Below are 15,466 nucleotides of genomic sequence, written 5' to 3'. Positions count from 1 at the left end.
CATCCACCACAGAGTGGCCGTGACAAAAAGGAAGGGACAGGAGCTCTCGTTGTGGCGCATTGGAAACAAATCCGACTAGAAACCATGAGGTTGTGAGTTCAATCCCTGGCCTTACTCAGTGGGTTAAGGATCTGGCGTTGCTGTGGCTGTGGTGTAGGCTGGCAGCTGTAGCTCCAATTGGACCCCTAGCCTGGGAAGCTTCATATGCCACGGGTGTGGCCCTAAAAAGCAAAAAAAAAAAAAAAAAAAAAAAAAAAAAAAAAAAAAGGAAAGGAAAGTGACAGCTCCGGAAGGATTGAGATATGCACGGGAAGGAAGAAAAGCCAAGTTCAGAACAAACTGTGCAGTGGGCCAGCCCTGGTTAGCAGGGAAGGGGGGTACCTGTGAGTGTGTGAGTGTGAGAGGGCATGTGCCGGGGTGTGGGTGCAAGTTCGTGAGTGTGTGTGTGAGTGAGGATAAGCCTACACGCGTGCGTGTGAGGGGGCAGGGGTGAGAAGCAGTGCGTGTGAAGGGTGGGAAAAGGAGCCTGTCTGTGTGTGAGGATGTGTGCACCTGCTATGCAAGTGCGAAAAAGCGTGTGCAAGTGAATGTGTGCTGAGTACATGAGCACCTGCCCCCTGGCTGGTACAGGCATCAAGTCGTTCTAGAAGGAAACCCTAGGGATTGACAGCAGGGTTCTCCTTCAAGGAGGCGAGGAGGGGAGAGCCAGGGAGCCGAGGAGGAGGAGGAGGAACTTTCCTGAGTAACTTTGTTACCTTTGGAACTTTGTTTCACAGGAACGGAATACCTACTTAAGAAAATACATGAAATCAGAACCAAAATTAAAATGTACGTTAAAAAAACATGGGGCTCTTGATGGGGGATGGAGCATCCCTCGGGGCCCTGGGGGCCCCCTAAACACCAAGCCTCCTGATGACTTCCAGCCTCTTCTCCCGAGGAACCCGAAAAACGTCCTGGACTCACCAAGGCCAGGGGTCACCTCCCCGTGCCGATGGCACCCAGCAAAGAAGGCGTTTCACCCACCATCGCACTGACCCCTAACCCCTGTCTCCTGACTGCCAGGCCAGAGTCCTCCTCCGGGGACAGCCAGGAGAGTTCCAAAGCCCTTTTGACCGCACCTGCAACGCTTTCCCCCTTTCCCGTGAGAAACAGGTAGAAGAAGGATCTTTTCACTTGTTCTTATGCTTAAGTAGGTTTCACCAAGATCTATGATCTTTCTCAGAAGGCAGTCTAGGTGTTGCAGCGAGGAAAGAGGACGTGTGATGTCTGCAAAGTGTCTGTGAGAAGTTCCTCTCTATCTAGAAGTTATGCTAGCTAGCTATTTTTTTTTTCTTAGTGTTTTTATTAAGGAATCGGAACAAATTTAAAGGTCCCTTCGGCACAGCCTACAGTGTCTTCTTAGAGGAAAGCAGTAAATGGGGTCAGAAATTCACCCCAGCGCTGGAACGAGGCCCCCAGCTAAGTTTGGCTCCAGAGACTGGGACCCTGAACCCCTCCGAGCAGTGAGGATGCTCGCTTCAGGCCGTGGGCAGGTGCAAGGTGGGCCCCATCTGGGCGGCACTTGGTCCAGCATCAGCGACAGGGACCGTGAGATCTTCCCCTGGCCCCTGACACCTGGCATTCTGGCATGCCGCTCTCATGGCCACCTCCAGAATCTAAATAAGGTGGGGCGGAGAGAAGAGAGGAAACCAGGGTTTTGGCAGATCCCGAAACAGCCACAATGAGGATGTAGAAAAGACCGTGAGTCTCCTTCAGAACAAAGGGGCCCCCTGAGCCCAAAGAAGGGGCGTTCTGGGCAAGGGCAAAGCCTGGGAAGGTGCCGGGCCAGCACCAAGGATTCACGGAGAAGGGCCCTCAGGGAAGCATGGTGATCTGGGGCCCTGTCATTAGCCTCTTGGCTCCTGCACCTGCAGCTCAAAGCCTTCCCCACTTGGTGATCCCACGAAGGCTCTGCCAAGTTTAAAACAGGCTGCTCTTGACATCCTTTCTCCTGATTCAAGTTGGCAGGTCCCCTCGAGGGCCACCCCAGTTGCCCTGTACAGACACCAGGAACCACACGGCATTTCTGGACAATCAGCAATTCACAAAAATATCCCCAACCTTGATCCCCCCCCCCCAGCATCAAGGACTCTGGGAGTGAGGGAGGCAGCCTTCTCTCTCCCTTAGGTGGGTTTGGGCAGGAGACCCCGCCGCAGGCAAGGACCACAGCAAACGAGCGCTCCATCCACACAGGAGATGGCAGATGGGCATGTTGGCTCCATACTGCCAGAAAATTCTGAATTTTCAAGAAAGGCAGAAAATCCGAGGTTTTGTTTTGCTTTGTTTTGAAATGTGAATGTCTCTCACTTACAATAGAGGTCATGGACGAACTTCAACCCCCAGCAAAACTCCACCACCAAGCCACAGAAAGAACACGCTGATGGCCGTGAGGTGTGAGGAAAGGGACTTTCGGGGGGAGGGGTGGGGCTGTGGGCTGACAAGGACCCTCTGTCCAGGATGTTTATTCTCAAGCCCTGGCCGGATATTTATTTTACACCGCGGTCACATGGCAGCTTTGCAAACCTTTCCTGTGTTTGTGGTGTTTACCTCTTGAAGAGCCCCGCGTCCCAAGCAACAAGCCCAAGCTTTACCTTCCCAGCCTCCCTTTGCAGCAGGGGCAGTGAGCACGTGACCAGGCTCACCCAATCAGGAGCCTCTGCTGCAGACCCGGGGATGGGAGCCAGGGATGCAGGTTAGGAGGCAAGAGAACTTCAGGAGGCTGGTGAGGGGGCATCAGAGCATCGCATCTTGGATGCTGTACCCCTCCAAGCCTGATGTGCAGGTCCTGCCAGAGATGCCTGAATCAAACGCTTTTCTAATCAAAGTGGCCAAGCTGGGCTCTGTGGTTTGCACCTGAGATTCCTGGGTGACACAGGTGCCTTGGCCAGGCAGGGAGGCACAGTCACTTAGCACAAATATATATTTTTTTTTTTTTTGGCCACGCTCATGGCATAGGGAAGCTCCCGAGCCAGGGATCAAACCTGCAGCACTACAGTGGCAATACCAGAAGACTAACCTGCTACATCACAAGACATCTCCTTACTGCTAAAGCACCAAGATTAAGACTTGACATTGGCTTTTATTGCTGGTTCTCCTCCCCACCCTACCCCACCCATCAGCCAGGGCTGACCAGCCTGGGTGAAGGTGAGGTGGGGATAGAGGAACAGGGCAGCTAGAGAAGTGTGCCTGCCCATGCTTTGAAGCTGGGGCCCTTGGAATAGGGTCCGCGTTATAAGGCAGGCCCCAAGGCCAGGCGTGACCTGTGGATCTCAGGGGGCACCACGGGGTCTAAGACAAAACCCTCCTGTTGCCACGTGTTCTTGCAGGGCGGCTGACTCTAAAGAGGCCGTCACGGCTGGATGTCTTCCCGGCTGGGTCTACGGTCAAAGGCCTCATGTTCAAGGCCTTGGGAGGCCCAGGCGCCCCCCAGTTGGCTGGCTGACCTTGGATCTGTCTCTCTCTGACTGGTTTCCACTTTGGGTGCTGGCTAATAAAGAGACAGGCCGCCGGAGCGTTCAGAACGAGCAGAGGCCCCCATGCTTGGTAGGTGGCTGGTTTCGCTTTCAGAGTGAGTTAGACGCGCGGCCCCGCTGTGCGTCCTCCCACTGCCTCGAGTCGCAAACCCACCCTGGCGGCTCTGAACCAGGTCAGCACAGGCTCTGTTTACCAAATCCTCCTTCCCCGAGCGGGGGTGGGAGGGCGCCTGAACCCCTCACCCTCACCTGGAGCAGAGTGTCTACCACGTGCTGGGCAGGGGCCCAGGCATGGGCGACGGGGACAAGGAGCCTCACGCGAGGGCTGACCCCCACCCCCCACCCCCGGCCCGCCCCGTGCACCTCCTCACACTCTGCCCGGCAGTCAAACCACCACCACCCCCGCCCAACACCCGGCCAGGCCTGAGAACATACATATCTTTCTTTCCTTTCCGTCCTGCCACTCCTCCCAGGCCAGGGGCTCCTCCCAGGGGACACAAATGCTGCCTGGGAGTCTAGAGACCTGGGTGGGAGTCCCAGCAGTGCCCCCAGCTCCCCAGTCGCACGTCTTTCCCTGCGGTAATCACTATTCTGGGGCTACAGACCACAGGAACAGGCTGTGGCTTGCTTGAGCCCACCAGAAATAGAAGGCTCTGGAGTGGTTCACAGGTTCTAGAGATAGCTGAAGACCCAGACTTTGGGGGAGCAGATTCCAGCTCAGCTGCAGGGGCTTGCCCACAAAGATGCCTTCGAGGCGCCCACCTCCAGCTCTTTCCCAGCCTCGGTCCACCAGAAATCCAAGACTGTCATTGGCTGCAATGGGGTCAACTGCCCACTCCTTGGCTGGAAAGGACAGCCTTGGCCCGGGGACATTGATTGACAGCGTGTCCAACACCTCATCTAATGTAGAAGGGTCATCTCCAAAGAGAAACAGGTGCCGCTTCCAGAAACAGGAAGGCAGAGGATCCCGAACAAGCAAGAACCAGAGGGGCCAGGCCTCCCCTCTTTGGGCCCAGCTTCCCAGCCTCTCCGCCCTACAAGGATCAGATCAGATGATCCTGAAAGTTCTTCCAGGAAAGGCATCCTCTGAATGGGGGAATCGAAAATGGGCAGCTTACTTCCCTGGCAGGAGGGGGAAGACCAGGGGATGGGGGGGGGGGTGACTGGGGGTTGAGGTGAGAGAGACACTTCCCAGCCTCCAGGAGGGGTTCCTAACATGTGGAGGCTTTGCATGCCCCCCCGCCCACCCAAGACCCCCATTTAGGAGACAAATGCCACCTGAGCAGCGAGGAGAGGAGCTCACCTCCACACCCACCCCCCCCCATAGGGCTTAAACCAGTGACCTTGATCTCATGGGCCCCAGGGAGCTCATGAGCCAACCTGAAAGCAGCAGAGGATAAAGGGCCCCAGGCTGCGTCACCCTCCCTGGGGCAAGGCCGGAGGAACGCTGTGACTAGCTCATTCCCCAGGGTCTGGAGCTGCTCTCTGGGAAATGACCTAACCTGGAGCTTGGGTGGCACCCAGCTGTACCGCCAGGAGGCCCTTGCCCGCTCCTGGTGACCAAGAGGATTTGTGCACCTGCTTTTCACAGGTCGCCACATGGGACCCCTGGAAACAACCCTGGGGGTAGAAGACAAAGACCGTGGGATGGGGGTACTCGGGGAGGGAGGGGCAGCTCTCAAAGGCAGAGCTGAGTCAGCCCAGCCAGGGTCCTGACACGGATTCTTTCTACACCCCCTGCTCCCAGACTCTTCATCCCCCATCCCCCAACCGCCACCTCTTCAGAAGCACCTAGGAACCCAAGCTCTCACCCGTGCCCAAGCCAGAGCTCAGGGACCAGTGAGGCCTGGCCAGTGCACCAGGGCCCAGAGGCGGGGGGAGTGGGGCCAGGTGGGGGCCAAGGGACACTTCCATCAGGAGGATGTGGCCGAAGGCTTGAGGTCTGCGGTTCCAGACCAGAAGTGCTGCTGGCCCTCTGGCTGAAGTCACCTGTGCCTTTCCCGCAGGAAGCTGGGGGCGGCAGGGGCGAAGGAGGCCAAGGAAGCTGCACGGTGTGTGGTTTAGGCTGCAAAGCTCACACCAGAGCAGCCCGGACAGTTGAGCGTGTGCGCCTGGTGAGCCACCTGTGCCGCCAGGCCCTCTTCCTGTCTCTCTTCTCAGCTCTCTCCTAAAACCATCTTCTACCCGCCCACGACCTCTGTCCCTCCTCAGCACCCAGAGCACAGAGCGCTGAAAAGTTGCAGAACAGGCCACCTCAGAGGGCAGACGCTACAGCATCTCCAAGGCTCTGGAAAGCAGAGCACCAAGAAGGTGCCCTGCAAGAGGGGAGAAAGTTCTAGAAGCCTTCCCTGAGCGGTGCCAGGTAACAGGGCTGACAACACTTCCTCCCTCTTTACTATGCTCCAGGCCCTGTTCCTAGTTTACAGGGATTAATTCCCAAATATGCCAAGTGTAATGGTGCTTGTCAGAAGCGCAGAACCTCAGGCTCTGCCCCAGACTGAGTCAGCATCTGCAGGTCATTCCCATTCGAGAAGCATCACCCTAACTCATTTAATCCTGACAAGAACACTTTCAGGTAGGTACCCTCACGATCCTCTCTTACAGAGGAAGACACTCAGGCACCGAGACATTAAGTATCATGCTCAAGACCACGCGGGTGGTAAGTGCCAAGGCTGGGACTTGAACCCAGGCCCCCTGGCTTCAGAGGACATACTCCTAACTGCCAGGCTGCCACCGCCTTTGGAAGGAGAGGGCCATGGGAATTCCAGGCCCTGCTGGCCATTTGATACCTACCCTGTTTGTGCTGCTCTGGCCTTCCAGAACCCACTATAGCCTTCTTACCACTTCTCTGGCCCCCGCGTCTCCAGGGAGAGTAGGAATCATGCTTTTCCCAGGAATAGAAGGTAAAAACACCGACCAGTCCACCTGGAGCATTTGTCAAGCATCTGTATGATTCCAGCTCTGAGTTGGGGGTCATGGCAGCTACAAAAGATACTCAAGATTCCAGCCTGATGGAATCCAGGGGTCCAGGGCCTAGATGAGGAGATGGGAGAGAAGAAACCGGCACGGGTGTGAATACAACCGTAACTGGACCTGTTCAGACACCCCCCTGCACGGCTGCCTCTTCAGGGCAGGCCCCATGGAGGAGGCAGCTTTGAGCCAGGCCTTGAAGGCTAAAATGTCTAACAAAGGTCAGAGACTGGCCTGAGCTCCAGGGCAGAGGGGGCAGTAGACACTAGGTCTGCGTGGCTGAAGCTGATGTCTGGAGCTCTAAACTTCCCCCCATCCAACCCTCATCTGATGCTCAACTCCCCTCAGAGCATCTCACCCAGAGTGCCCAGGCTCGCTTGAATGCCCCCTGTGACGAGGAGATCATTCCTTCCCATAGGAGGAAGCCCAGGCCATCTCTGTCATGCAAGCCAGCACACCTGTGTACAGGTGGCCCGCCTCGAAGCACACCTGAGCCAGGTAAATACAGCCAGTCTTGCTGCTACTTGGAGAGCGAGAGATGCCTCACACGCCTAAGGCGTCTGCCCCAGATGGATCCCTACGCCCTTGGGCCCTTGCAGTCCTGGCTCTTTGGAGATGCGGCCATTCAACAGGTGTATACCTGCAGCGCACCCGCACAGCTGGGGCTCCTTTCTCGGAGCAGCTGCTGGGGGTACCCTCCACAGGGGACGGGAGAAGCTGGATGGCACTGGCAACTGCGCTCCACCCTGCCTGGAGGAGCCCCAAAACTGACGGAGCCAAGCCCACAGCAACGAGCCCCTCTCGATGGCGGTCTTTCCCGGAGGCACTGAGCATGCGCATGTAATAAACACAGGCTGAATGTCCCGGATGGGGGGTGAGATTGACACGCACTGCATGCACGAAGCAACTACCTGAGCTCTGTCAACCATGACCCCCCACGTAGAGATGCAGACACCCAGGACTCCCTCCTAATCAGGATCTGAGCCCAGGTTGGGGACTCAGAGTTGAGCTCTGAGCACCACACGCAGGATTCCTTCCCCTCTTCCCCTCACTGCCCACCTCTCCTCACCTGCCTCAGGACTTTGCGCACAAAGGGCGCTCAATAATTGCTTTAAGAATACTTGCGTTTGTGCTTAAAACTTTCCCTTAAAGAAATAAAAATAGCATGCATTTTGGTTAAAAAAAAAAAAAAAACTTGCGTTAGAACAAAGGCAAGGTGACATGTGGACCCATAAATTGCCACCAGAGGGCGATGCCTGCCTCTACACCAGGCTTGTTCTGCAGGAGGGAAGTGATGTGAAAGCAAGGAGAGTGGCCAGGAGTGGACAGTAGCCGCTTCCTCCCTGGGGGCTCAGGCTCCCAGGACGCAAGACAGGGGAGTAACCAGGGCCCCTCAATTCCAGAAAGGCAGCATGGGGGAGGCCAAGGAAGGAGAAAGCTAAGTCCAGTGACCTGCAAGGGCTCTTGGAGGCTCTCAGGTCTATCCTCTCTCTGTACAGATGATGAGTCTGGGCCCAGAGAGGGACAGCTATCAGCCCTAGGTCACACAGCAGGGCAGAGGTATGAACCCTGGCCTCCAGCCTCCCAGATCACTTCATCCCACTTAACCAGCAGATTCAGAGCAAGGAAATTAACCCAGGTGGTTCCTCTTCTTGCCCCAGTTGACACAGATCGGAAACGGGTTCCTGAGACAGCTCCGGGCCCCAGCCCTCTGCTCGTCCTGCACATCTTCCTTTAGTCCTGCGGATGGGGAACACCCCCATCTCCAACCCCAACTACCCCTGAGTGCCAAGGACTCACAGTCCTGCACCTCCCGCCCCAACCCTCCGCCCTGCATCTCCTTTGTCCTGCTTGTCCAGCCATCACTCTGCCTCCCAAGTGCCAATGCCACACCTTGGCCCCAGCCACTGAAAATGAAAATCAGATATCCCGCCACCGCTGCTTAAAACCTCCCTAAGCCTTCCCGCTGCACTTATGATGCAACCTCACCTCCTGGCCCTGAAAAACCCAGCCCTGCTGCCCCTACTCCTGGCTGCCTGTCAGCTCCTAGAAGGCTCAGAGCTCTTTCCTGCTTTGGCTTTCACCCAGGCTCCCACAGAGATCCCGCTAAGGCCTTCCCTGGCCAGTCCCACCCCATCTGAAGCAGACATGGGTCTATTTGGTCCCAGCACCTGCCCTTCTTCTCAAAGCACTTGTTCTCATTTGTAATTGGCTGAGCATTGAAGGACTTGCTTGGGATCTATCCTCCAGGCTGGACTGTATCTATTCAAAGTCACAAGGCAAGTCCATGGAGTCTCATGGCTTCCCTGGCACCTAAAGCCATGTGTGGCTCAGGGTAGGTGCTCAGGCTGTACTTGTTGAAAGAATGGATAGAGTGACGATGGATGGAGAGGTGGAGAGAAGTATGGATGAAGGGATGGATGGATGGAGAGGAGGATGGAGGATGGAGGATGGAAGGAAGGATGGATGGATAGAAGAATAGAAAGAAGGAAGGTCTTGGCCTTGAGAGGAGAAGGAGTCTATTCATCTCTTCAGTAATCCAGCAGGGATTCACTGAGTACCTGCTGGCAACACTGTGGGAATTACAGGACATGTGGGACTTAAAATCTGTCCAACTCAAAGAAACTTCTCTTGGTATGGGGTAGGACAAATATGCAAATAATTATCATTGAGGAAGCATGTCAGTACAAGGACCATTGGGTTGAATTTTCAAGGCATTCTTATAGCAAATGATAAGAGTAAATATATGTGATTTGACTCTAAACATTTTTAAGGCTTTATCTAAATAAATAAAGACAGAAGAAATTTTTCAGACCATAGAGGGCAACTTTGTCCCTAGAAAATAAGGTGGTCATAGTGAGTATAAAAGACATAGAGTAGGCCCAGTTCAAATAAAACACATGCAGAGGGAGGAAAATAAAAAAATTGAAGAAAAAAAAAAACCAGATCCTAGGTTGTCTGGGGCAACCCCACATATACTCTTAAACTCTCCAAATTCTAGGACTTATATTCATCCAGTCAACAGATTTTTATTGAGCACCTACTATATGGCAAGCTTTGTTTTCAGTATGTGTACAGTTACTGTGTAGAACTTACAGTCTGGTGGGAGTTGGGGGGGCAGAGATAGTAAATTCAACAGCTAAGTAAATTCCATAGGATGTGAGAAGACAAACCCCGTGGGAAAAGGAAAAAGCAGGATACTCGGGGTCAGGTGTACAGGTTTAAACAAGGCAGTCAGAGGAGACGGCAGGAGAAAGTGATATGAACATCGGAAAGGGAGTTTCCCTTGTGGCTCAGAGGTAATGAACCTGACTCGTATGCATAAGGATGCAGGTTTGATCCCTGGCCTCGCTCAGTGGGTTAAGGATTTGGCCTTGTGGTGAGCTGTGGCATAGGTCACAGATGAGGATTGGATTCTGCATGGTTGTGACTGGGGCGTAGGCTGGCAACTGCAGCTCCAATTTGACCCCGAGCCTGAGAACTTCCAGATGCTGCAAGTTGCAGCCCTAAGAAGCTAAAAAAAAAAAAAGAAAAGAAAAGAAAAAAAAAGAAAAACTGAAAGGAGGGATAAAAAATATATAAAACATCTCCTAAATTTACATAGCAATTGATAGCTCCCTGAAATGTGCCCATGATCTCCAGTCCGTGCCTTTGCCCATGCCAGCCTATAAGTTCCATATAAGATGAGATGGACTTGCTCCTAAAAAGTATTTATGCGATTTGTAGATTGGATTGTACAGAATGGAATGCTATGTGCAACCTTCTTCTTGACCTTCCTCCCAGCAAACTCCTACTCATCCTTCAAGACCCAAACACATATGGGCAAAACTGGTTGCTCTCTCCTTTGGGCTACCCACCCTTATAGAATCCCTGCACCTTATACAAGCTTCTTTTCTGGCCCCCAGTGCACCATATTTCCCTAGTTTTCCTGCAGGTCTGGGCCTTTCCCAGAACTAGGAGCCCTGAAGGGGATCTGGCCTGTTTCAGGTATTTTTAGACCCCTAGAGTCTCCTGGAGATACTTGGTTAATGTGAGAGAATTGAAATGACCTATTGTCCCTTGGTGCTCCCGCTCAGGTAAGCACATTTCTGGGGACCTAGGGTACATTAATTGAGGTCCTTTTAGAATTCAACTCCTGTTACTTAACATTGAAAAAAAAACCATGTTAGGGAGTTTCCTGGTGGCTCAGCAAGTTAAAGATCTGGCATTGTCACTGCTGTGGCATGGGTTCCACCCCTGGCCTGGGAATTTCTGTGTGCCACAGGCATGGCCAAAAAAAATGATGTTGAGAATGAAGGCAAAGAGCTCGAGCCCCGCACAAGTCTTGGGGAGAAAGAAATCAGGGCAGCCCCAGGACCTTGGCACCACTGTGCCTGGGCTCCAGGGTCAGTTCCAGCTATGGCTCTGCTTCCCAAGTCCCAGCTGGGGTTGGGGGTCCCTTGCAGCCATCAACTACCCTGGAAGGGTAAAGAAGAAAGCTGGGTCATGAGTGGGATAAGGGGCTGGGGCGGGGTCCCAGGGAAAGAGGTCCCTGAGCCTGGGTACACACCCAAAGTACCTCCGTCATGCCTGCCCCCCCAAGCCTGGTCTTACCCTTCACCAAGTGTGAGAGGTCCGGGGACTCCAGACCAGTTTTTTGGGGTTTGTGGGGTTTTTATGGCCACACCCACTGCACGTGGAAGAGGATCAAATCCCTGCCACAGCAGCAACCCAAGCCGCTGCTGTGACTCCCAGTCCATTCTGAAGCTGACTCCAGACCAAAGCTGTCGCATTAAGTGTGCTGAGCGGAAATAACAGACCAGGGTCCTGAGTGATGCTGCTGAGGTGCTGAATTAACCCATCCCAGAGCTGCCCCACCCTGGGATTTAAGGTTATTTTTCCTTTTTGATGTTTTATGTTCAAGATGTGTTCCTTGGACCCTAAAGTATCCCAACGAATACAGAAAGGATATATAACAAAAAGCAGAAAGAGGAAAGGAGTCTTTTCCAGGTACTTAATTTTCAAAACAAGATGGAAAGAACCCCAAGAGCTTTCGGGGAAGGCATGCTGAGGAGACACACGGTCCCCTCCCCTCCAACATCCAAGATGCCCCAGGGGCGGCAGGCAGAGAGGAAGCCAGGAGCGTGCCAGTGTTGGGGTTCCTGGTGAAAATGGATCCTGGTCCTTCCTGCCCAGGTGAGCCTGGTAGGTGGGGGACGAGGGGCACACAGGGAAGACCCCCAGCAGGTCTGGGTCCTCGGAGACTCAGAGAGGCCATTCCTCTCTCCCGGAGCAGAACCCCGGGAAGGTGGCTGAAACCTCGGGGAGGAAATGGCCAGACGGTACATGCAGGCTGATGGGGCTGGGTTCAGACAGCCCTCTGAGGGATACAGAATTTGTGAGATAAGCACGTGTGCAGAGAGGACCTGGGCGTCCCAAGACGGATGAGGAGCCAGGCTGCTCCTCAGGAATGGGCGTGGTCAGCAGGGATGTGGGCGGAACCAGGAGCCCGAGCACAGGGGATATTAACACACTCAGCAGATGTCCTGGGACCCTTCCTGCTCCGGGGATGGGGCGCTCAGATGCAGCGCCCCCTCGGGGAAACGTGGTAGGAGAGGGAACCCCGCCCCCCCGCCGCCGCTAGCCCACATGGCATTTCTTCACCTTCAGCAGAATGGAAGTTAAGGTTAGGCATGGAGAAATAACGTGCTCTTTCAAGTACAGTTCTAGTTCAAGTACATCTGCCTATGAGGCATCAGTTCATCCCCTGTAATGGTAAAGAGCTGTCAGCTAGATGAAGGTCAGCCGTGGATATCCCCCGACACACTCCCTGCTCCTGCCCTGCTGAGGGTTCCCCGGTTTCCTTCTTGGGCCTGTACCCTAATGACTATTTCCTCCCACCCACGCCACCATCTCCAGGTGACCTCACACCTCATCCGGAGCCTGGGCTGTCAACCGAGCCTGGTTCCTGGCCACCCCAGCCTCCCGTCCTCCTGGGTTTGCAGACCAGCGGCTCCCAGCCCCGCCAGCAAAGCTCCGTGCACTCTTGACTCATGTCATGGAAATCCCTCCTTCCTTTCTGGCTACCGCAGCTGCCCGCTGGCCCCAGCTCTCCCTGGCTTGGCCCCACCCATAATGTTCTTGACATCTGTTTCTGGTTGTGTTGGGTTTCTGCCTGTGTTTCTCCCTTCCTCCAGAAGTACACGTGGCAGCATGTGGCTACTGGGACAGGCCTGCGAGCTGGCAGGATGGGAGGGGGGAGCGGAGTTGCTGATTTTATCCCCGGGCTCAGCACTCCTCCTGGTTCTGGCTTCAGCTTTGCACTCCTGCCCTCTCCCTACCGCCCAGGAGGTCATTCATCCTCTACCCTTCAAGGACTCGCGTGCCAGCCACTGCTAGTGCCCAAAACACCCTCACATTCGTCCTCACTGGGGACTGAGATTGCCCCTTGGGGTGGGCAGGTGGCTACAGGGGCATAGGCAGGATTATGCATCGCAGATCTCAGGGGTAGGTGTGGGGGGGTGGCATGGGGTCCCTACAGACCTGACAGTGAGCTGGGAGCCTCCAGTCTTCCAGGGCCTTTGCCCAACCCCCTAAAGACCTTACCTGTTGGGAGAGTCTCCATAACCAGGACCGAGTGGCTTTCCCCATCCACAATATGCCACCAAGTCAGGAACTGGGATCTCACGGGATTGACGGGCCTGGACGACCAGAGGCAGCCTCTGAACCACGAATGGAAGACGTGTTTGCTGCGGGTCTGATGAGACCATGGAGGGGCTGCAGGCCTTGGAACTCTAAAGTAACGCGGCTTGGAAGTGCCTGGAGCCTCTGGCCTCAGCTAACAAAGGACAAATTTCAATCTTCCTGCCGGTGCTTGGCAAGGAGTGTCGGATGCCTTTCTGCCTCAGTAATCAGCAAACCTATGACCAAAGCCTCCCGCCTGGCACTGGGTGTAACCTTTACCACCAGAGTGCAAACGGGGGTGCTGGTTAGGCCAGTGATGCTTCAACAGAGCTTGCGCCAAAATCATGCGGTGGGATCACTCCCCTGTGTATCTGCTGACCTGTTAGGGCTTCTCGGGTGCCCTAAGGCGTAGGGTGTGGTGGGAAACATTTTCAGGGGCCAGGTGGGCTCTAAGGAAAATAAGACTGTGTCTCTTTCTGCCTGGGTGGCCGCAGGCTCAGGTGAATCCTGGAGCAATTACGGTCGGGGTTTTACAGCGGGCTCTTCCCCGTGGTACCCCATGTGTGTGATGGAACACAGCAACTGGCAGGGCGGGCACACCCCATCAGGCTGGTAAGGGGAGCTGACACGGATTACTTTAAATATCATTATGTGAGTAGCTATCAGGCCGGCTTAGAAAGTCAGATCCTGCCAGGACTCCGATGCTGGGGTGCGGGGCATTTTCCTCCAGAAACTAGCCAGTGGTTCTCTGGTAACCATCACACACAAAACACAAGACCGAAGCCCCAGGTAAGGGGTACCCTTTTTGGGCAAGTCCAAGTGTCTCACAAGAACATAAAGTCCACGGGTGTTTTCCACTGCGGTCTCTGAGCCTAGCGGGGTAGCCAGCACACAGTAGGTGCTCAAGAGTTGTAGTCCTTGGAGTTCCCGTTGTGGCTCTGTGGGTTAAGGACCTGACTTTGTCTCCATGAGGATGCGGGTTCGAGCCCTGACCTTGCCCAATGGGTTGAGGATCCAGCGTTGCCATTAGCTGTGGTGTAGGTCACAGCTGCAGCTCAGTTTCAACCCCTGGCCCAGAAACTTCCATACACCAAGGATGCAGCCAAAAAAAAAAGAAGAAGAAGAAGAAAAAGAGTTGTCCAAAGGATGAATGCAGCACTCACCAGGCCAGCTCTCTTTTTATGGCCACCCCATGAGATAGGTGATTGTCATTCCCATTTTATAGACAAGGAAACTGAGGCTCAGAGATGCGGGGACCTTCCTGAGGCCACAGCCAGGGCACTGCACAGCAGACTCTGAGCTGGTCCCACTGTCACCAGGGAGTGACCGAGGGGGCTGGTTTCTTTGTGGGCGGGGAGCATGTGGAATGGGGCCCTGGGCTGCCTCGGTCTCTCTGGAGCCTTGAACTTGGGCCCCAGAAGAACAGGACCGGCTGCCCTCCCAAGGTGGGCAGAGGAAACAGAGAAGAAAGAACCAGCCTGAACTGCCAAGAAGACACAGCTTTTAATCACACTGGATAAGCCAGGCAGGGGCCAGGTCGGGCTGGGGAGGTGGTCATTTAGCACCAGCCTTCCTAGGGCTGGGTGGGGCCCTGCTGCCGTCACACAGCCACACAGCCAGGGGTCCCTTGGCCAGGAGTAAGCACCAGAGACCACCCCAGGGCCACCTCTGCCCCTGAGGCTGCATAAGCACCAATGGGCGGAGGCCGCCCTTCTGGGGAGAGGTTCAGGCCGCCTAGGGTCCGGGGAGAGGAAAGCTGTCCCCTTTCCCTGGGAGAGGGGAAGGGACAGAAGTCGTGATGTCCCTCGCTTGGCCTCAGCCTCTCCCAGTGCCTCCCTTGGCATCGTGGCTCAGAGGAGGGTCCCCCCACCAGACATGGAACATTGCCTGCTTTGGTTCCCCAGACCTGCTGAGGGGTCCAAAGCCTAATACCTTCCATTCTGGCTCATTGCAGCAGCGGTTGTAATGACAGCAACTGGCCAGAGGGGTCTCCACTGGGCAGGAGCTGCCCACCAGGGCCTCAGCACCTTAATAGAGCCTGGGGGTCGGGGGGCACCGGGCTGGAGAGAGAGGCCAAGGCGGGGTCAGACACCTGGGGACAGACATCAGTGTCTGATAGTGGCCGGCGGGAGCCACGGAAAACTGAGGCCCAGGCACCTTTGGCAGAGCAGGCTGAGCATGGCCCTGACAGCGGCCTGGGTGTGGGGCGGGGGGTAGGGGGATGCACTGAGGAGGGTGGGAGTCCTCGCAGGCTACCATCCGCCCCCCCATGTGGGGAGCTAAGGGCCTCGACTCCCTTCCCTGGGGGACCCCTTATCCCC

At 55.1% G+C, this 15,466-nt stretch overlaps 1 protein-coding gene across 1 annotated transcript in view; it reads right to left on the bottom strand.

Annotated features, from left to right (window-relative positions):
- Positions 1-13,316, bottom strand: part of IL2RB (interleukin 2 receptor subunit beta) — a 40,222-nt gene extending 26,906 nt beyond the window's left edge. The window contains exon 1 of the mRNA XM_021091526.1: positions 13,068-13,316. Within this exon, the coding sequence (XP_020947185.1) occupies positions 13,068-13,112 (45 nt within the window). The 5' untranslated portion in view covers positions 13,113-13,316. The remainder of the gene's footprint in view (positions 1-13,067) is intronic.

The sequence above is a fragment of the Sus scrofa genome, chromosome 5 (assembly GCF_000003025.6).
Source record: "Sus scrofa isolate TJ Tabasco breed Duroc chromosome 5, Sscrofa11.1, whole genome shotgun sequence".
In the NCBI taxonomy this organism is placed as follows: Eukaryota; Metazoa; Chordata; class Mammalia; order Artiodactyla; family Suidae; genus Sus; species Sus scrofa.
Note: the sequence above shows the minus strand (reverse complement) of the source record. Positions and strands in the feature narration are given on the sequence as shown.